This window comes from Scatophagus argus, chromosome 5 (assembly GCF_020382885.2).
Source record: "Scatophagus argus isolate fScaArg1 chromosome 5, fScaArg1.pri, whole genome shotgun sequence".
Lineage (NCBI taxonomy): Eukaryota > Metazoa > Chordata > Actinopteri > Scatophagidae > Scatophagus > Scatophagus argus.
In genome coordinates, this window is record NC_058497.1 from 22028176 (window position 1) to 22050715 (window position 22540).

Sequence of the window (22540 nt, forward strand, 5' to 3'; positions counted from 1 at the left end):
GTCTGTTAAAAAGGGCAGGAAAGAATCTTTTTGACCCATGTGCACAATTACAACTTATTACAGCAATTACAGCATATCTGTGCAACAGAGTGAGGCAAAGGAAGTCATCATCTGTTTAGCACAGACATTAATGGTCCCCAAGTTAACAAATATTATAGCTCTGGTTATCCCATAACTTTTCATTCTCTAAAGCGATTCTCCAAAATGAATGTCTGCATTCACATTAGATCAGATGTGCTTTCTAACGTTATGTAGACGTTCTCAGGATAAGTTTAGCGATATTCTATATTTTTCATATTGTCAGTAAACCCCCCCGAAAAGAGCAAAACCAATACCGTCTTTTAATATTTTCCTTCTTTCCCTGCTGGGGGAACAGCTCATTTGTTTCTCCTGAATATGTTAAGCTTGGCTATGTACCACTGTGTCTTATTTGCCAGTCATAATGTGTGTCAGCTTTCCAAAAAAGCGACAAATGTAGGAGGTACTCGGCAATGCGTCGCACCTTCTATTATAGTCTTAAATGCTGGAATGAAAGTGATGGCACTGCATAAGTCATCTTCACTATTACTACTACTACTACTACGTGACTGGTGATATGGGTGTGAAGGCTGGTTATGGTTCAAAATGAATGTACCAATAAATTCATCAGGGTGATAAATAGGAGAAGATGCATTCTTCTGGCCTGAGAGGTAAATTGGGGATCTAAACACTGTGTCAGACTTGTTTAAAGTTAATGCTATTTGTAAAGACCCCTGATTTTAATGGCAGTGTTTTCTCCAAGGCTAAGACTTCTGTGATGCAATTTTAGCAGTCACTGTTGAGAGGAATATGAGTGGTGTTGTTATGCTATTAGGGAGAAATAATAGCAGAGCCCAGTGATTCAGAAAGCGCTCTCTTTAGCAGCATTGGCTGTCTGTCTTCCCAGCAAGCAGCACAGAGGAATTTAATGAGTCCCACAGTTGTGATTACAGCAGGCTTAATGATCAGGGATGTGAAGGGGGACAGAAAGCTGACAGATTTGTATTTATTATAAGGGACATCACTCTCCTCTGGAGCCCACTGAAGCTCACGCCAACACTTTCCCGGATGGATATAAAGTTGTGTTGCCTTTTCAGCTGTGGCTTAAATAATGTGGCTTTTCTCTGGACCGCAACAGTTCAGACGAGCAATTCTGTCCCAAATTAGGATCATTCGATTGGCTGAGAATGAAGCTGTTAAACAGCAGTTCTTCTGTTGATTTTTACATCATTTTTGGTTTCATTTAGATGCACAAGCTGATGCTGCTTGCGAATTGCAATCATATAAAAGGACTCAGTGAAGATGTAATGAAATGTCCTTAATGAAAAAAAGTTTTTTGATACAAGATCAGTCTGATGCTGCTATTGTATTAATGAGATATGAGTTTAAGTTGTTTAAGGAGGAACTTTTTGCCCAGTTCTTCTGTTATCTAGCAATCATATATTGTTAAGCAGATGTTTATTTATAAGCTCTCTGACTGCCTGGGTCGCATGATTATTACAGTGGATAAAAAAAATAAAAAAACACAATACAAAAACAATATTTCTAATCTTTTTTAAGTGTTAATCTTCAAAAAAAAACAACAACATGTCATTAAATGTGAACAGTGAGACAGAACAATAATCAGGTTTATTTGATGATTAAAAAACCACAGAAGTAACCCCTAATCTCTTAATATCATGCATTAATTGTGAGCTTGTTTGATGTGCAGTAATTGTACGTTCTGGCTCGTGTTTTCGTCTCTGCCTTGATGGGGTGAATTTTGGGCACACCACTAATAGCCTCGCTGCAGTGTCTGTAACACCGTTTTTGAGGGTTTATTTTCATTTAGATGGAACCGCATCTTTTCCTCCTGGTGCTTCTTTTGATGTTTAAGGAGAGGCCTCAGACACTGGGTGGGTTGAGAGGAAATGCAAATAAATGTGAGGGCAAAGCTCTGGCTGTCATTATACAGAGGAGCAGTAAACACATAAAGGCAAATGTGCTGTGTGTGTGAGAAAGGTAAATGTGCCGTGTGCATGAGGAGATGCAGATCCTCCGATGGGAATGTGTGCAGAGGATCCAATTAGGGGAGAAGACAGATGAAAGTGCCACTCAGAGGCAGAAGAGGTAAACAAGACAAGCTCAAAGAGTCCAAAAGTGCTTTTTCATTTCACTCAGCTGTCATATACTTAAACTTTGTTCCACCTGTGTGAGGGTCAGGGATGTCACAGCAGAGCCCCACACCACTGCTGGATCTGGAAATAATGGATGAATGCAGCAGACCATGCTGTTCACGACTGAAAATGAATCCAATACAGGGTGATATTTCTTTCGGCCATGTGACAAGCACCACATTATATCAGAAGGTGTCCCCCTCCGGCAAAAAAAAGCATTAAGTTATCTTTCGTTGCCCTCTGTCATGTGCCCAATGACTGCCTGTTGGTCAAGATGGATCTGCAGGTGGTTTCTCTGTTGGCTTGTCAAGAAAAAACTTATACAGTTAGTTTACTGCCCATCCAAAAGTAAAATATAGAAATAAAAAACAAGCAGAATGTTGCCCAGTTGCAGCACTGTTTGAAAGTCCTCCCATTTCTACATAACGTTTCAGATTGTCGCTTAATTATATGTGAGAAACTCTGAGAAAAAACAGTTGTCATTTAACACAGCAAAGAACCCAAAGTCGACGCTGTTCAGATGTGTTACAGCCAAATAACTTCTGTGATTTTAGTGTCTGAGATATAACGTGGATCTGGAAGTCTGCTGTCTTAAGTTTACGATGAATAGCGGCACAATTTAGTCATCACCTCGATACCAGTCCTTAGTTGGATGCACATTGACTGTTTGTCTTCTTCATATTTTTAGACAAGCTTTTCTTTTGCTTCTCATTGTCCTCCGTCGAATGAGCACTTTTTTTCCCCACTCCACGAGGAACAGGCGAGAAAGTGAATCGAAGCACCTCTCTGAAAACATCGGCCATTAAAATGCAGTCAACGTCAGCTTTTTAGACAGGCACTCAAACCATCAGTGTTTTTATTATTTTCTCTCTCACTCATGGTGGACACATTCTTCAGGCGCTGGGCTTTATCTGGCTGGTTAGAGTATTTGAAATCCCAGTTGGATCCCCTCATGAAAGCTGTACCTGTCAGGGCAGATTGGTCTTTGATTTACACTGTGCCAATATTCAGCTGAGATTGTGTCAGGTCATCATTCTCCTTTTCTGTCTGAGCTGTGCCTTGAATGCCGTTTGGAATAATTCAGCTGTAGGTGCAGTGATACCGACTATAGAACTTGGAAAAGAATATGCTCAGTCGCGCATAGGTGGCCATAATTTAATCTGATATTATCTGGAATGTACCACACAAGCTTTGTTTTTGAAACAGGATACTGTAGGATACATCAAGATGGATTACATAAGCAAAATTGCAGTTCTTTTCTCTGTGGGTTGTAACTCTACCAGATATCATCCGCAAACATCCCCATCAATTCAGAAGCTTAATCTGTGATTCCAAATGCTGCTGACAAATGGAGGAGCTGCTTTTATTTCAGCCATTAAATCCAGAGTAACTTATTTTGTCTTATTTTGTGGTTTAGCCATCAGTTGTAGTGGTGAACAAAGATGGAGCAGAAACAAGAGCGGTCAGATGATCTGACAGGTTGCAAACAAGCTAAAAGTTTGATTGTAATAAATAATACCATATATAACATAATACACTACCATAAACATGTAAACTAATCTGCAGCTCAACACACCTGAACTAATAATTGACCACAACGTCTTCCCTCATATTTATCAACATCAGCACCATCGGTGCTCAGTTTCTTTGCTCCCATCTTTGCAGCATCCTCACATGGATCACCAGCACAGGAGAAAGCTGAGCAAAGTATCTTCTTTCTCCATCAGCTCAATAAATACATACACAGGCCACCAGCCGTGCCCCGTTTCTAAACTGCGATAATTGAAAGTGTTCTCACATCATCTTACAGTTTGGTTCAGAAAGTCATCCAAAATCACCCAAAACCTTCCATCAATAAAAACTCTTTCCCAAGACTAAATCACAGAAATTTACTGAACTCTGTTGTGTTGTTTCTGTACTAAAATGTTTGAGTTGATCCAAGAAGTTCCTTTTCATCCCTCTCACCTTCTCAACACCACAAGGAGTTCGGCAGTAAACAGGTTCTTTTAATCACCTGTAAAACGTGGATAGGCCCCATGTTATATTTCAGAATCGATGTGTCCTGTGGTCACGAACACATTACTGAGGTCTACTGACAGACCTTTTGGCTGTTCTGAGATCTAGCCTTGAAACCAAAAGCTCAGCTGAGCCTGTAGAGTTGTGGCCCATCTGGAGCCATCTTCCCCCAGTCAGTCGATGGTTTTAAGAAGTTGTTAAAAGCCCACCTGTTTCGTAAGCATTATTTCATTTGTAATGACAATTATAAGACCTCTCTTATAAAAAAGTATGACAAAGGACTGTCTAGATCTCCCCACACTTGTAGTACAGAAACAACACAACAGAGTTCAAAACAAAGTTAAACTGAAGGTTGTTAAACAGGCTTTACAAAGTCATGGACATTCCTTTGTTTTGAAATGAACAGTTTTCTCCATTTACATCAGTCTGTTTAAGTCTCACCTGCTGGTAATTCAAACCCACGTCTTATTCCTCAGTGACCAAAGGTGTTCCTACTATTTCTTGATGTAATTCGCACCAGTTGAGCAGAAGTCGGTGTAAAGGCAGGATATGTTATTTAGAATGCTTACAAGGCAAAGCCACATTGTTCAGATGTGCACACACACATCTCATTCAGCTCTTGTTCACCTGTGCCAGGGTGCTATTACTTTCATAAAGCCAGGGGAGGGGAAAAAAAAAAAAAAACACGATGGAGAAACCAAGTGGTGGCTTGGTCTGCAATCACGGTCATGGCCAGATTGTTTTCAGGTCATCAATGGCTCTAATCACCAAGCTTCAAACTGCCTTATTTTCCTTCTGCTCATTGGACCAAATTGATTGTGTTCCTAAATCTTCCCCTTTATTCACAAAGACTGTATTGATTATAATACTTCACAGCCGAACTGCAAGCGGTTGCTGCAGCCGTCTGTAGCCACTAACAGCGATGTAATCGCTCAAACCTTCCAACTACCAATTTGTGCTGGTACTCACTTCTTTGCAGAGAAGTTTGATGTGGAACTCGGAATTACTGTAACTACGCCTCATTTCCAGCACACTCTGTGCCACAGACACGTGTACACACATGCAATTCGCAAAGCTGGAAATGTACAACAAGCAGCGTAAAGTGTTGTTATTGACACTCCGGATCTCAGTGCACAGCATATTCCCTGCACTGTTACCTTACTGTTTGTATAAGGACAATTAACCTTTGAAATCACAGTGTATCTTCTGTTTTCCAGAAGCATTGTGAGAATATTTCCACATCCTTGAGATAATTATTGTAAAACCATCATAGCATTATTTTTCTTTTCTGTCAATAAAACACACAAGAGGCCCAGTAAAGCAGAGGAGGTGTGGAGGAGGGAATCTTCCTCCTCAGCTGAAACAATGCACAGAGCAGCACTTCTTTTAATCATCACTATCAAAGCAGACAAGCAAGCAGCAAAAGCAGAATTTTCACGACTCTGGAGCCGAGTGAGGCAGCGTATTGAGGATCACACTGAAACCCCGGAATATCACCAATGGGAAGATGAGGTGATTATTCAGCCAGCCAGTTAGGGGGCTGTTTGCATGTCAGCTCAGCTCTCTCTGGTGTTTGTTACAGCACTGCCTCTTACTGCTCCTGGACCAGAGAGACGGGAGTAAATAATGCACTGCACAGATGTTTATAGGTGTTTACATTATACGTGGACATCAGAGTACATGTGTAGGCATTTCTGACTGACGTGAGCAAAGCGTAAAGAGTAACTAAACCCCAGAAAATGCATCTAGAACATGAATATGTTCTGGACTGCTACCTAACAACTGTCTAAAATCGCTAACTAACCCACTGAACACTATGAGCACAGAACTAACTATAAAACTAACACCAAAGTGGCAGTATGGGGTTTTTTGATGACTTCAAAATGTCATGCCTACAGCTTAGCCAATTGCTGTCAAAATGCACTTTCTCAGATTTTATAACTTCTGCTATTTCCTCTGACATTAGTAATGGCTTTGCAACCAGTTCCGACGTCCACCCTTGTTGTTGTCAAGTAAAGGGATGGGGACAGTACTGATGTCAAGACATTTAAGAAAGAAAAAGGGCATTTTCTAAAAGTCCTCCATGTACTTTTTTTTCTTTGGGAGGTCTTAACAATTTAAATATGACGCTAGTCAGTATTTTAGCGCTGCTCAACAAAATAATTCAGCATGTAATCAAATTGATACTGTACTTTTGTTAACCAGTGAATATAACGCTAAAGCCCTCACTGGAGCATGTAGCCTGATTTACAGATTTCATACTTTCCTTTTGTTCCTATTGGGAACACACGTATTCCAAACTGGTAACCTTATTATAGAAGCTTTTCGCCGTCTGCTCTTCAACGTCTGAGCGTCCTTGATCAGAAGCGCAGCAGAGATTGTGCAAAATGAACGAAAAACACACACACACACACACACACACACACACACACACACACTACAGACACCTTTACTATGCATGATCGAAGGCAGTTACAGGTTGTTTTTTTTTTTGCTATTTGACTGTCTCTGTGCATTATAGACCCACCAACAACCCCTCCACCACCACCTAGCATGTTACAACTTACATTAGTTTTTAAGTGTGAGCAACTGATAGAGACTCTTGAGTGACACATGTACAACCTGATGATGCACAGTATATGAGCAATATACTGTATGTTCCACACAGTATTTCCAGATGTGCAGAGATGCCTTCTGGTGGCTCCACTAAATATGAACCTGAGTTGGAGGTCATTTATGTGCTATTTTGTAATTAATGCAGGACCATCTGTAGCGATTTGCTGTCACTTTGACGTAAAAGAGGCCACATTATGTTCATTTTCAGCTCCCGTACTTTTATTTGTAGAGGTTCTACTAGAATCTCAAAGTTACTACTGTACATTTTATTGTGTTTTTAGATTTTCTTTACACAACTGTAAAGCCATAGTCTGACCCAATAATAATGATTTGCACTTGAAAAAGTTTCTACGATCAAACGGACTATTTTTTCAACATCTCTTTTACTTTATAAAGTCTTGCTTAAGAGGAGTGTCTAAATTCAAGCATAGTCACTGGAAGCTGTCACAACGCATTAAGACAAAATGCAGCATATTCAAAACTCATTTTTGAAATGCATTTAGTACAGGGGGAATGTTCCAGTGGGACTGATCACTGTACAAATGGTTCATTGATTATTGTCCCATGGCTTTTTTGCTTCATACATATCAGTAATTAGTTACTGTTATGTGAGCATAAACATTTCACGTAGTTCAGGAGCATTGTTCCCTGTAGGAGAGAAGCCTCTCTCTGGTGTGGGCTTTGACTTTTGTAACTTTACATGCACTGAAAAAACAAATAACGTAGAAAAGGAAAAGGAAAATCCCCAAAAACTTAAAATGTCTTCTTTAATGAATCTTTTTGTGTGTGTCAATGAAAAGCTTAATTATTCCATTACACATTACACTTAAAACAGTAAAACTTAGAAACTGTATTTTTGTGGATTTGTTGTCACTCATTAGATCTCTCTCTTTTTTTTAGTCGAATTCATTATTTATACTATGAATTAGATAAATTAGACAGGCAGGCTGGATAGTTGAGGCTTGGCTAAGTCACTATTGTATTTATGTTAATTTCAGGCAGCGTTCTCTTTGTCTGTTAGGGCTCCGCGCTGTTACTTTATAGTGCTGAGAAAGGGAGATGAATGCTGATGGATGTGATGGATTTCAGTGAATATAAACCAGCTGAGAACCACTAAACCAAGTCTGCACACTGAAAGCACTAGTTATAAAGCCTTCTCTAGTGCTTCTCATGTCGTATATCTTATAATCCAGTTTCCCACTGCTATTGTGCCTTAACCTCAATCTTTGTCAGATATAAAATCAAGCTGGACTCAGATGAAGCTCTGTACGGAGGTCATGGACGCCTGGACCACAACACAGAGTTCTTCACAGAGGCCAATCCTTTCAACGGTCGCCCCAACTCCATGCAGGTAAATATTTCTTTTGACTCATCAAAGGTCATCTTTTGTTCAGCATCATCCAGTCCTAAATATAGAGCGCACTCCAATTATAAGTCCAGGGCCATTGTAGTCGAGTCCGGTCTCTGGGCCACTTTTCTAATAGCCTTTGCTATATCACCATCCCACTCTGCATACTAATTCTAACGTGGTTAGAGGATGCTGTATGTTCACACTGACAAAGTGACAAAATTAAGTATACTCAAAAATGCCAGTATGCATATTAAATGATGTTTGAGTGTGCTGTTGATGGGCACCATTGTCTCACAATGCAGTGCACATATGTAAAGGAGGAGATGCTCATGGCTGGAAAACATCAAAAGCCCTTGTGGGTGGTGATGAGACAGCCCCAGAAATATCCCAGAAAATAAAATAATGAAAGATTACAACTTTTTTGGACAAACATTTTTCTTCCTCTTTGTTGTGTCCAAATTTATTTGTAACGCTACAAGCTCAATTGTCAAGCATAAGCTCCTATTATCACAAAATATGCAAAAGTTACATTCGTTGCTTGTGCACCAACAAACTTAATACATATGACATTTGCACATTGCGTGGATTTATGGCCTCTGTCTTTGCTTTCATGATCCAGGAGAACACCTTCTGACAGAAGAAACACACAGAGTAATCAATAACATTAACAATGACTTTTAGTCTTTTAACAGTAAACCACACCTGCACACCAAAACATTATGTAGCCATGTTTTAAATTGAACACCTAAAGGCTCATTATATACATGGTCCTGGACTATTAAAACGCACACTATATAAACAAAATATTGGGGCACACGTTTATATCACTGAATTCAGGTGTGATATGGGGCTGTTTTTCAGGGGTTGGGATCGCCCGCTTACTTCCAATAAAGGGAAATCTTAATGCTTCAGCATACCAAGACATTTTGGACAATGCTATGCTTCCAACTTTTTGGCAACAGTTTGGGGAAGGCCCTTTTTTATTCCAGCATGACTGTGCCCCAGTGCACCAAACAAAGCTCCATAAAGACATGGTTGGATGAGTTTAGTGTGGATGAACTTGACTGGCCCACACAGAGCCCTGACCTCAACCCCATCAGTGCTTGACCTCACTAGTGTTCTACTGCATGAATTGGCAAAAGAAACACTTCAAAATCCTGTGGAAAGCCTTCCCAGAGGAGTGGAAGCTGTTACAGCTGCAAAGAGGGGGACCAACACCATATTAATGTCTATATATTTAGAAAGCGATTCCGTTAAAGTTCCTATGAGTGTAATGGTCAGGTGGTCAGTACCTTTGTCTATATGGTTTATATCCACTAGTCAACAGATGAGGGTCTAATCATACCTGGTCAACATTATAATGTACTCTGTGAGGACTTTCACAACATAAACAATGCTAAACATGGTGGCACTCAAAACAGTTAATACACTCTGACCTTACTTAACATCCTTGTAGCCTGTAGATGCATGACCGGGGCGCACATGAACAATACTCCTCAGAAAAGTGGGATGTACATTGTAGACATGATGAGAATGTGAAGGCATTGTTAAAAGCATTTATTCCATGGTCCGGGTGAATACTGAATTCTGATGGGCTGCGGGGTGTCAATTAATTCTTGATAATGGACACCTTCTAACTGCCTGTTCTAATTTAATGCCTTGGCTGTGGACAACTCGAGATTAAAAAATAAATTACACGAAAAAAAAGAACACTCTGAACTCAATGTCAACAGTGAGTGTAGTTCTTCAGTGCTTCACCACAGAAACTGCAACTGTAAAATACAAGCAGCCTGCACCACCTGACTGTTTGATTTTGGGACCTTTGGAAGTAGCTTTCGATTCCACAAATCAATTTATTTAGCCCAAAATGAAGTTTGACGTGAGACATTCTAATGTTTATGTGTGTTCTCTCGAAATAGGGTTTCCTGTTCTGGCTAAAAGCCACTGTCTCTCTGGTCTGGGTCTCAGCAAAACCAACGCATAATTTATTACCTCATTAATATGATTGGCTTTTAATGCGGGGTCCAGAAAATGATCAAATACGACTGCATAAAAAAAAAATAATCTGGCTGTCAAGGGATGCTATCCATTGTTTTGCAGTTTCTCCATAACATTAGACTTTGTTTGTGAATATCATATTTGGCTTCTCTGTGTCTCACTTTACTCAGGCTGGCAGCAATCCTGGAGTCATTGAGCATTCTGAATCTGAAATCTACAGAGCTTTCAGATTCTCCAGCAAACAATGTGCATTATTCATGGTGTTAGAACTTACCTTTTCATATGAACGCCTCTTAAACTCTCACAGCATCATGGAAAGGAGAAAGATATCTGGGAGAGTGAACCACGGGGCCTCCATCATGGAGACTGCTTTAGGCTAATAGCAACTAGGTCGGTCCTTGAAATATAGAAAGAAACACTGATATGCATTTTAAGCAGAGTGCTCGAGGATCTTCCTCATGTTTGCCTCCTTTTTTTTTCCTGATGTAATTTTTTCCTTGATTAAAATGTGGAAAGGCAATAATATGTTTATGAATAAGGTCAGGGATGAATTAGTGAGCATCAGCGCCGATAGCCCAACACTCCAACTGTAACTCGGCTGATTGCATCCCAAGTTAATGAATCCAATTAATGCGTGAGGACAGTGATGTCTGTGAAGTGGTTTGCACAGTCATCCTTAATCTCCTTCTGTGGTTCCTCAGTTTGTTTAGTGAAATAATAAATATCTCAAGGCAGCACACTTAAGCTGTTTCCGTTAGTACCAGCATTTCCGTATCACCTGATGAGCCGTTTGTTTATCTGAACTCAGCTTGAACCTCCTTGGATCGATACTAAAAGTGTTTCAGTTAATGGATAGAGGATATTACTCTTTATTAAGAGTTGGACGGAGCACTTTTATGCATTAAAAATGTGTCTTGCAAAGCTCACGCTACTATTTAGAGCATCAATTCAGCATTATTTAACCCCAGTTAAAAAGCCTCTTCTTCTTTCACCATCTTATTAGCTCAGGTTTCATCAGTTAAGGACCCAAATTCCACATTCCCTTAAATCTTTCCTAACTCTTATTAATTCAAACACCACTGCTTCACCCACGTCCCTCTTGGCCAAAATCTGAAGTTTAGTTAACAAGTCATCTGCTAATGTTGGCACCATCACAGATTAATGGGGAGAGAAAGGGAGTGAGAGGACTGGGGCTGACGGAGAGGGAAGGAGGAGGCAGGGTGTGGACCCTTCTGCACATACTGTATCTCCTTTATAAGCGCCCTCGTAGAGATTGCACAGTGAGGCTGTGGTCTTGCATAAAGATGCTGCTGCTTCTCCTCCTCCTCCTCCTCCTCGTCCTCACACCTACCTGGTTTTGACAAGAATAATCAGGCAAGAGCCTGTGCGAGGGCTGGGAAAGGTGCCCACACACTGTCCATGTTTTATTTAACAACTGTTGCTTAAAAAGTCAGCGTAAATTTCCTCTGCCCTGTCTTTTTAATGGGTCCATCAGTTCTCCAGCTTCCTCACTACTGGCCAATAATAAACTCTTATATGCTGGTATCGCTCAGACTGAGAATGCATGCAGGTGAATGAAGCCGGCAGAGTCCAGAGCATCCTGGCAGCTCAGTAGGCTGTGACAAGAGTCGTGTAATCGTAAGCTGTTTCAGCCATGTCTTTTACTCCATTAAAAAAAAAAAATCAATGAAGAGAAACCTTCCCAGAACAAAGAAACACGAACAAAACAGAAGCTGATAGACGTGACACAAAAGGACAAACAGGTTCTTCAGTGTATACAGACTAATGCTGTGAATTATGGTGGGTGTTGTTAAAAGAATACTTCATTTATAAGAGCAAACTCGTGTTTCTGAGAATACTTTCATTAGCCAGTTCAAAATTCTGGTTTTAAAGTTTATAACAGTTACAAGCCAGTAATACAAACATCTAGTGTCAGAAAAACTATCCCTTTTGCTGTCGTTTCTCATTTCTCCTCATTAAAGTTAGTGTTAAAGTTCAACACAATTGTCAACAGAGTCATAGATTCACAAGTTTCTCACCTTATTCTGAGCCAACAGGTCTACAGCTGTAAATGTTATTCAGCTGTTATATTATCTCGGTCCACATGGTCCGCAGCTCTTTTGCACGGGGTCACATGGTCTTGTTGTGTGGTCTTCCAGATTAATTAAAGAGCTAAAAACCACAAGGTTAGTGTCACAACCTTGCAATCCAACACGTAAAGCATCAGTAAATCATTTATTCGCTATTAATTATTACTATCAGTTTGGACATATAAACCATTCACAATAGCTGCCTCATTAGGAGGTGGTACCAGAAATTTTATTAAGTATACCAAATTGTTCACGTTACATTTTCTTAATGGTTGCTGTTGAGTAGCACAGCATTTAAGATTAAAGTACCATTTATGCCTGAAATAAAACAATCTGAGTTTATTCTTTCTTACTAATTGATAAGATCCATGTGAGTGACTTGTTCTAATTAAAATGCTAATATCAGATTTGGGTTGTGACTAAGCACAATGGGAAAAGATATTTAGTTTTAACAGCAACTATTAAACAGACCATTGAGTCCCAAAGTTGGTGCCATGAAACCCTGAGGTGATTTGAGGACGGGCCAAGAATCTCCTAAGACTTATCACATCCATCCATTGTGTATTTTTAAAACCGTTTCACCACATCGGCAACAATAACATTAACTTCATTTTAGGTTATGTTTGTGCGCAAAATCAAAACGGCTTACTGGTTGTTATTAGTAACAGAATATATTTTCTGGCTCAGGAAAAGCTCCGAAGCTCTGTAATCAGAAGAAAATATTGACCATCAGAGCAAGTGATGGAGAGGTTTGCAGAGTTCAGATAGATGCTGATACATCTCAGGCCTATACATCACATCCTGTGTGTGTGATGCGGCTGTCCACATGGAAACAATCAGCTGCCTGGCACCCGAGTCACATCTGCAGGTTGTGCTCCCCCTCATCAACATCACTGACATCAAGTTACTGTAAACTTCTGTTTTATTTGTTTGTCCTTTCCACATGATCTCCTATTCAATTTTAAACAAATGAGAGACATACATTTAACACGTTATTGTATTTGATTGTGTTCTCTGATTGTTTATATGAAATATTCATCTGTGCATATGCAGAGTGCCTTTTTGGCTTTCATTCTGAGTGTTTTTAGAAGGGCCTATGTCATTTAACTTCAATGCGTATAACCAGTATTTTACAATGATAAACAAAGTCTACAAATCAGCTTTACAGTGCTTTCACTGTTTTAGCTGTTTGGTCTGTAAATCTACTGCTTTCACTTTCGCCACTCACATCTCACCACTTTCAGCTGCACAGTGCAGTTGTTTCTCAGTGGAAAAACACAAATCTTGGGCTTAAATATTGCTTTTATGTCATATAAATTAGATTTGTAAGCAGTTAACACATGGTATCATATATTTATTTTTTATTATCTGCTCTAAAGTGTTTTTCGGTGTTTCATAACAATAACATCATTGTAAGTCTGTTAACATTAACAAAAGCATCAGCACTCAGGTTTATGCCGTTTTAGCCGCGGTAATATGAAGGGTGGATGTTTCAACAGCTAATAAGGCATGATGCTGTATGAAAAGATGAAAAATGCACTCTTCTTTTTAGGCAAATAAAAAAATGTTTCAGCTAAGCCCTCATCTCCATGAACTGACAGTTTGATATACTCAGCAGAGCTTTTCATGGGAATCGCACACATCAAGAACGAGGACTACTGCTGTTGAATGATTACAATTTACTAATTTAGCAAGACAAAACCTTAGAGTGAGCGACCTCAATTTCCCAGGTGAGAAAATGTATTTTAGATTCACTTCTTCTTGTATTTGTTGCTTTTACAGTTCCGAGTGTTATAATGTCAAAGACACGACGCTAAGGAACACTGATGAATAATTAGCTGCTTCAAAAGCGTTTGATAAACTTTGCATGCATCAAAGAGGTTGTCTCCTTTGACAGTTTGACAAAAAGAAATTGCGCCGAAGTGATGAAGAAGAAGAAGTGAGGAAAACTTATCAGGCGTGTGGCAAATGATCAAAAGACGTACGTTTCCATCAGAAACATCTAAGGCTTGATGTTGAAGCCTGAATTAATAGAGCAGAACTGTGACAGGATGCTGAGGACCTGCTTCACACTTTACATATTCATGCAGCTATAACTGCAATAATTTGTAATTGTGATTATACATTTACAGTATGTGAAGGGTATAACATCCTGACATAATTTTTTCAAATGTATTATATTAAACACACAATATTACATTTCTATTTTAAATTGTTTATAGTGTAAATCATCTCATAAAAATCTTACTTTCACAAAGTTTGTTCAGTTTGTTCAGTTGTTTTTGTCATTAGCAGTATTAAGCTGATCATACCTTTTGTGAAGTTTACAACGCAGTCATTATTCTTGTTTGGTATGACTACCTAGTTTTCAATAGATTAACATGTGATAATTGTAGTGATATCACTGAAACAAAGATTCAGTAATAACCAAGAAGAATAACAGCCAAAACTACCAAACAATGACCCAGGTTGTACAGCGAAACAGATATTATCCTTCAGTCATGACTCAGTCAGGTTCGTGTTGTAACACAGTCAGATTTTTGGTCTGTCGAAAGAGCAACCTGCATGTACAGAGGAGCTTAAAGGGAGTTGATTCTTGTTAAGTGAGTAATGGAGCCAAGCAGAGACATGTCTGGAGACTTTTAAGTGCACGGATAGTAAGGCTGTGCTCTTGCCAGTAGCCTGGGTCAGGAGACAGAAATGTGCTGGATGATAATTCCTGTGAAGCACCTCATGAATCCTTCATCAGTGCATTTGAACATTGATCAGATTGAGTATTAGCCCGAAGGCTGGACTTGAGTGAGTGAGTAGAAAATCCAAATTCTCATATGAGAGAGCAATTCAGAGCGATGCAAGAACACCCATAAGACAAAAGAAGTTTAAAAAAAAGAGGCCGAAAGGCCCAGGCTAACTTGCTACTACTACAGTACATGTACCTTGAAAACAAATTGCTTTGATTCTGTTCCTCACTTTGTTTTGCACTTTTGTATATTAACACTCGGAACAAATTGGCGGATTTGCAAGGCTTTTGTCGTACAGTAACTACTGTTGGACCTGACTGCTGGTTGTAACGGCTGTTGCTTAGACCTGAAATGTGGCTTGTGAGTGTCTGCCAGTGAGGTGGTAAACACCGACTGCAAATGACTCATCAGAAGGCGGCAGAGGGTTTGTGGACATATTCAGACAAATCCAGTCAAATACCAGAAGCTCGGGGGTTGCTTTTGCTTTGCCTTCATGAAATATTGGCAGCAGACTTTGTGCTACACTGATGATAATCATGTCTGGCATTATGCCTGAGAAATGTATATTAACATTGGGTGAATGGATGTGTGATCTGAATTATATCCTAACAGAGGTTAACCAGGAATGTCATTTCAAATATGAAAACAATATCAGTGAATAGCTGCTGCAGCCTGCAGTCAGGGATGTTTTTTAATTTTGACAGTGGACCCTCAGACATGTAAAAGGTCCCTCAACCCCTTCTGCATGGGAGCAGGCCCCGTGACTGAAAGAAACCCAAAAACATCTCCAAACAATGCAACTGCCATTTATATTCATTTTACATCTCTTTGTAGTGATGTTGTGTCTCTTTCCTGACACAGTAGCTGTTAGTAGTCGGTAGCCGGTGCAGGGATGCTGGCCCTGGCCCATTCAGTAAGCCAACCAACTGTCACCCTCTGATGCTGAGAGGGGGTCACCATGAGATCGGCAGAGTAATCAGAGATGATCTTACTGGTAGTTAAGTAACATTTAGTCAAACAGCCAGCTCCATATATCTAATTGCTGCTGCCAGCTCCTGAGTGCTACCCTCTGGCTGGTGGCTACTGCGAGCTGAAAACACGCCCCCTGCCAGCCCAGGCTGCATGTGTACTGTGTTTACAGTTAGGCGGATTCATGAACTAATACATTAAGGGCCATACAAGCGTGTTTGCAGCCATAGCGCTTTAATTAAAAATTATGTACATACAACATTTTTGCTTTTTTTGTAATTAAGTCTGTACTACTAAGAGCAGCCATTGGCCCATATTTATTTCTGTCCAATATTTCATTTGTTATACTCCCTGTGAGCAGAACGACTGTTCACTGCTTCACAATCACTTTAAGGTAACTGAATAAGTGGAAACAAACTGAATTGCAAAATGGTTTGGTGTAATATAAAGTACTTGAGTGAAAACCAAACCTAAAGCAAAATCGCTGGTAAAGTTAACCTTTGTATCTATGATACACCACATGCGTTTTACCCATCTTGTATGTTCATTTTCCTCTGAAAAACAGTGTCAGTCCTTGGCTCCGTTCCCACAGGGCGTTTTGTCTCCTCTCAAACGAGCCTTTTGTTTGATGAGAACGTTTCTGACTGAGATGTAACATAATGGGGAATATTTGATCCCTTATTTTAATTGTGTCTTGTCTGAATTCTAAGTGTGAATGTGGTAATCTGGGATATCTAATTCACAACACCTTCTTGTTTTAAGGAGTAATATGTTAATTAGAATGTTTTCCAGTAATTGCTGTGCCAACACTTGGGACTCTCCGCTGCTCTTTGTTCACAGATTTATTTGGAATTTGTCACTATTGCGATGTATTTGGTGGAAATAAAAGCTGTTGACATATTCCAGGTTAGGCGCAGTGGTAGCTTTTGTCTAAACAGGTGCAGTGATTCATTCTGCCTTCCCTTCTCGCTGCGGTGCTTCTGCATGGATCCTCTCCCACTGTGACTGTTTAATTAGTCACCAATGTCTGTGTCAGTGTTTCAGCGCCGGGCTGCTCGACTCCCTTGGTGACAAACTGTTGCCAAAGAAACACATCCACAGCGAGCTCAGATCCACTGATGCCGAGGGGCGGCTTGAAGAGTTCAGGGGGTGATTGAATTGTTTACAGCTCTGCTCTCTTTTTCAGTTTTCTGTTGGGAAATATAGCATCATTTATGTCTGCTTGGCTTTTCCTTTGGCATAAATCTGAAATGACTAATGGTACATGGTGGCTCCTTGCCTCCAAACGATACTGTGAATATCAAAAGGATTGATCAAAGACTTTATTAGCTACACCGCTACAAACTAACACCCTCACTAAGATTCCTTTGTAGTGTGTATATATTAGGAATCTGACATTTCCAGGCTTTTTCTTTTCGTGGTGTGCTTTTTTTTTCTGCTGACATGTTTTTTTCTATCCAGCTGAAACTCAAGAGTTTCCTTTCAGCTCAGTTTATGCCCACTAGCAGATTGTATCTTCACATTTACAGTTGATGCACAACCAATACGTAGGGATGATGATGAAACGCATTGTCACTGCATTGATCAGAGAGTTCAGAATTGAAAATTAAGATTTTGGGGGTTTTTTTGTTTTTCTTTACCATTTTTTGATATGTTGGTGACCATTCATTTGAATGCACAAGCTTTGAATTCTAAATAAAGTTACTTATGTGAATTTGAGACAGATCAAGTCACTGTTCAAGAAATCTGCAGCACCGACTGAGCCAGGATGCGTTTTCTCCATAGCTCAAAGCTTAAAATGAAAGGCCACAGCACCAGTTCACAGGCACAACTTTAAGCAGTTGTGGCTGGTCTCCTCTTGCAGATCTGCTGACTCCAGTGCCACCCAGAGGTCTTGATGCAGCTGCAACTCTCTCACACTGATTACACCACTCTAACCTTGACAGCACTCTTTGATCAAGGCTGTGGTGTTCGTTTACTGTCTCCACTGAAGAGTTATTTTTCTGCTCAGATCTGAATATCCCTCTAAGTGCACGGCTCATCCTCTTCCCCTCTGTCCCCATCCTTTTCCTGCTTCTCCTACTCTTCATTTATCCATGTTAGCCTTGATTGTGAGAAGCAATCGCATCAAGACTCCACCTAATGCCTCCATGTCCGACTTGAAATAAAAAGGATAAACCTTAAGATTCGGTAATCTTCAAAATCAGTGATCTCGTTAACGTCATTAATCTTCGGTTGTCATTTCACTTTTCTCCCTACTTTCTTCGCTCCCTTTGTCTCTCTTTTTCTTTTTTTTTTCTCAGGTCTACATCCCCTGCAGAACAGCTATTGTCCTGGCCAACGAGGAGATAGATTACTGTTATTAGAGGAAGATTGTCTCCACAGAGACCAGGATCGAGAATGGATTCCAACCTCAAACTGAGTGTTAACAATCACCTTCATCTTAAAGTGTCAACCTTGCTCACCACCCAAACCCACTTTTTGTGTTCCAAGTCTTCTTTTTTTTTTCTTTCTAAATGGGGAGGGAAAATTGTGAGCTTGTGTGCTTTCAAACACCATCTGCAACCATAGATGCTGTGTAACCCCATTTACTACAGATTGCTCCATTTGGGAAGCATCCAACCTAACCAGCAGCTAGATGCTAAAACTTAAAACCCTGCCGAGTCCATCCACCACTAGCCAGCAGCCATTTATAGGCTCTGTTGAATTTGGCGTGTCATCTGAAACACATGACCGGAGACTGTGGCAGAGAGAAGCAATACTGCAAGCAAACATGATAAAAAGCTCAGAGAAAATGAGAATATTTCAGAATGTTGTGTATGTTAAAATACATTTTATTTGGTTTTATTATTTTGAAATAATGTTATGGTGTCCAAGACACAAAGTTATTTACTGTATTACCAGCACTTGTTGATCAAAACGTCCAGGTATCAGTCACTGGTGATCCATCCATTTTAATTTGTAATGTGGGACATTGTAAGTGTAAAAATATTGTAATTTGCACAAAGTAATAAGCTGCTTTGAATTATTACACTGTTAATGGGTATCTTAAACAGTTGTGTTGTAATGGTTGAATTTATACAGCTACTGGGAGCATTTATGTGGTTATTTATGGCCCTGTTATTAAGCCAGTAATTTGCAGCGAAAGCGAAGTGATAAAATCACCTAATTTGGTTTGTTCACAGTGAGTTGCATAATGCCCAAGTAACATTTTTATCTGAATTAGGTTTTTTTTTCCACTTTGCACAAAAAAGTAAAGCAGTTTTCTCCCGCAGTAGATCACATTAAAGTAGTTTACGTCGTGAATTTCACTAAACTCTGCTAAAGTCTAGTAAAATAGGTTGACACTGATGATCAGCACATCAGTTTGTGTGGGAGAAAGAGAGAAGGAAAAATTCGCAGGTGCAGTTATGACTCGCACAATTGACAACTTTAAGAGCTGTGATTTATGTGTGCCATGTTCATTAGGTTCTGCAGCACTCCCCTGGGATTATTGCAGACGTTCCAGAAAAGCAGAGAAACAACCTTAATTCACCCAGAGAACGATATGTGCCTCTTCCAATTAGTTCAGACTTTTGTGACATTTGTCTCAATTCGCTTGATGACTGAACATCTCAAAGAACGACTGCAGTGCTCATCCTGTCTTCCCTGTGTGAGAGGATTATTGATTAACTAAAATGTGTACAAACCGAAGAACATCACTGATGACAGGTGACTGTTTTTGTCACCGCTGAACTCACTCAGGCAACATGTCATTAAACTGATTTTTCACACAAGAGGTTTCATGTTTTCAGGGTGTGTTTGGCAAATGACTGTGATAATTGATGTGTTTCCAGCCTTTATGTTCTTTTGTTCTCCCCATGGATGTCCTTTGGATCATTTTCAGTATTTTCTGCATGTTTTATCAAAGCTATACTGTTGTAAGTGAAACAAGAGCTGATTTTGGGCATCCCAGATAAAAGCTAATGCCTTGATTTACTGCCATGGATACTGTAATTCTGTGATCCACACCTACAGCATTAGTGCAGGTTTTCAGCCATGTAAGTGGTGTATTATAGCATATGACAGGTTTTGATCAGCCTCCTCTCCAGGTGAACAAAACACATTCATATTCAGGACCATTTTGCTGTGTTTAGCTGAAACTGTAACTGTGAGCATGTCATTTCTTTTTGTCTTGACACCAAAACATTTATAAAGAAAAGCCTTTCACCACCTCTCGACAAGCGCCGAGAGGATCACTCTGCATACATTTCAAGTAACAAGGATTTGAGACTGAAATGGAGTGCTTAATCATCCCTCATCTGACCCAGTGTCATTGTCGTTTTATCACTGCCAAAATAAATTGTCTGCATTTGGTCTCAAAAGTTAAATCGACGCCTGATACACAGTAACCATTGCAGCATATTCCTTTCATTATTATTGATGATAATAAATCAGCGCCTGTCAAGCCGTAAGAAAACGTGAATGAACTGGACGTGCATTCTGACTACTGATTCTGTCCCTTGGCACACTTATGGACGTGTAGGGGCTTCAGCGTCCTGCGGAGTATGCTGTGATGGTTCTCCAAGTACTTGGTACAAAAACTGTTCTTTCTGGTCTTGATAGCTGGGAGTTTATTGTAATTTTGGATGTTGCTCTCAGTCTTGACTTTATTGCAAGTCATTTGCAGCCACCAGTAGGATTCTCACATGTGTACGAGGTTCCTTATAGCCAATACAGAAAGATGTCTCAGCTAACTATAACATTAAATTTCCATCGTGGTAACTGCCCTGTAAAAACTCGTCTCGTGATTCTAAAATGGAAACTGCTATGCACATGATTCCATGAAAGGTTAATTATCTTATAAGGAGAATAATTAATACTGTTTGATTTATTCCGACCTGTAAGTCAGGTCCTAAATTAAATTAAATTTAGATTTTTTTTTAATTAAGTTATTTAATTTATTTTTGTTTTGAAGAAAAATCTCATGCCACTCCTTTACATCTGTAGGTATACATATATATATATAAATATATATAAATATACAGTACTGTGCAAAAGTGTTAGGCAGGTGTGAAAAAAATGCTGTAAATTAAGAATGCTGTCAAAAATATAAATAATTGTTTCTTTTTTATCAATTTACAAAATGCAAAGTGAGTGAACTAAAGAAAAATCTAAATCAAATCAGTACTTGGTGTTACTACCCTTTGCAGTCAAACCAGCATCGGTTCTTATATGTACACTTGCACAAAGTCAGGGATTTTGTAGGATTATAGTCCGGTGTGTGATCATCCAGTTATACTAAACAGGTGCTAATGATCGTCACTTTCACATGTAGGTTGAAACACAGTCATGAACTGAAACTGAAACAGCCGTGTAGGCGGCTTAAAAGATGATCACATCAAATATTGATTTGATTTAGATTTTTCTTTTGTTTGCTCACTTTGCATTTTGTAAACAATTATTATTTATATTTTTGGGAGCACTCTTAGTTTACAGCATTTTTTTCACACCTGCCTAACACTTTTGCACAGTGCGGTATATATAAAATGAGCCAAAGTTTTGCCTTTAAGAGCAGCTTTGAACCTCCTATGGTCACATACAGGTTCTGTGAACTGCATGTAGTAACAATACTAGACCAGAATTCAATAAGAAAAGCCTTTGGGATGACAAAAGAAGGCATCTTCTTTGCACTCTGCATTCAAACATAAAGTTTCAGTTTCCATTTGGTGGCCAGGGAAGCTGTGAAATGGGACTACACAGAGCACTCGCCTCAGTGATCCCCACAACATGATGTAAGGTGGATGAAAGACAACTCATCAGACCATAATACTTCCATTTCCTAGGCATCCACACTTTGTGCTGCTTACACCAGATTATGTGTCTTTGTGCGCAGGCATCGATACAAGCGGCTTCTTAATAGCAGCCGCTCCATGAAAAGCAGTTACGGAAGATCACTATGAAGCTGTTGACAACGGAGTTTCACAAAGGTGCTGATTCAATACCACTGTAATTTTCAAGGCTTGGGTTTTGTGTTGCTTGAGTCTCAAGTATCTAATAAAGGCTAATGCCAAAAATAAACAATTCCCCACCTTCTGGCCTTCTCCAAAAATGGCTCCCAGTTTCTTTATAATATTCATGTGGTACCACAGAGGATAATGCAGCTCCATCCACGCAGTTCACACAGAGAATGGAAATAACAGAAACACTTTGCAGCCTAATGCAACACTGTGTAAACTATGGCCTTACTGGAGATGACACCTTTCTTAAAACAGCTGCAGCAAAAACTGAACTGCAGTCTCCGTATGTGGAGTTGCATTGAACTTTACGGGTTTATGCTGCTCAGGACAACCTCTATAGATATCACTGCCATGAAATATGCAGGAGGTACTTGTGCTGTGCATGAGAAGATTGCATTAGTAACCCTGAAAGCACAGAGCGCGTTCTGCGGCGTAACAGTTTGTCTTTTTGTATTTCTTATGGGCTCACAAGGATAGAAATGCCTCGAGGGAAGCTCTCGGAGAATGCGATATTGTCGAAGTCAGAATTGGGGGTATGACATGCACAAAGAGAATGTTTTGAGAGTCTGACCCATGAGACTGCACA

General features: G+C 39.7%; 1 protein-coding gene across 2 annotated transcripts in view; it reads left to right on the top strand.

Moving 5' to 3' along the window:
• The window catches only part of gbe1b (glucan (1,4-alpha-), branching enzyme 1b), a 76278-nt gene extending 56344 nt beyond the window's left edge, over positions 1-19934 (top strand). Inside the window, exons 15-16 of one of the 2 annotated variants that reach the window (XM_046389671.1) lie at positions 8040-8157; positions 12933-13482. In XM_046389671.1, the coding sequence (XP_046245627.1) occupies positions 8040-8157; positions 12933-12971 (157 nt within the window). In that variant the 3' untranslated portion in view covers positions 12972-13482. Of the gene's footprint in view, positions 1-8039; positions 8158-12932; positions 13483-18258 lie in introns of those variants that run through there. The other variant, XM_046389670.1, reaches the window with a different exon arrangement.
• Positions 19935-22540: the final 2606 nt, after the last annotated feature.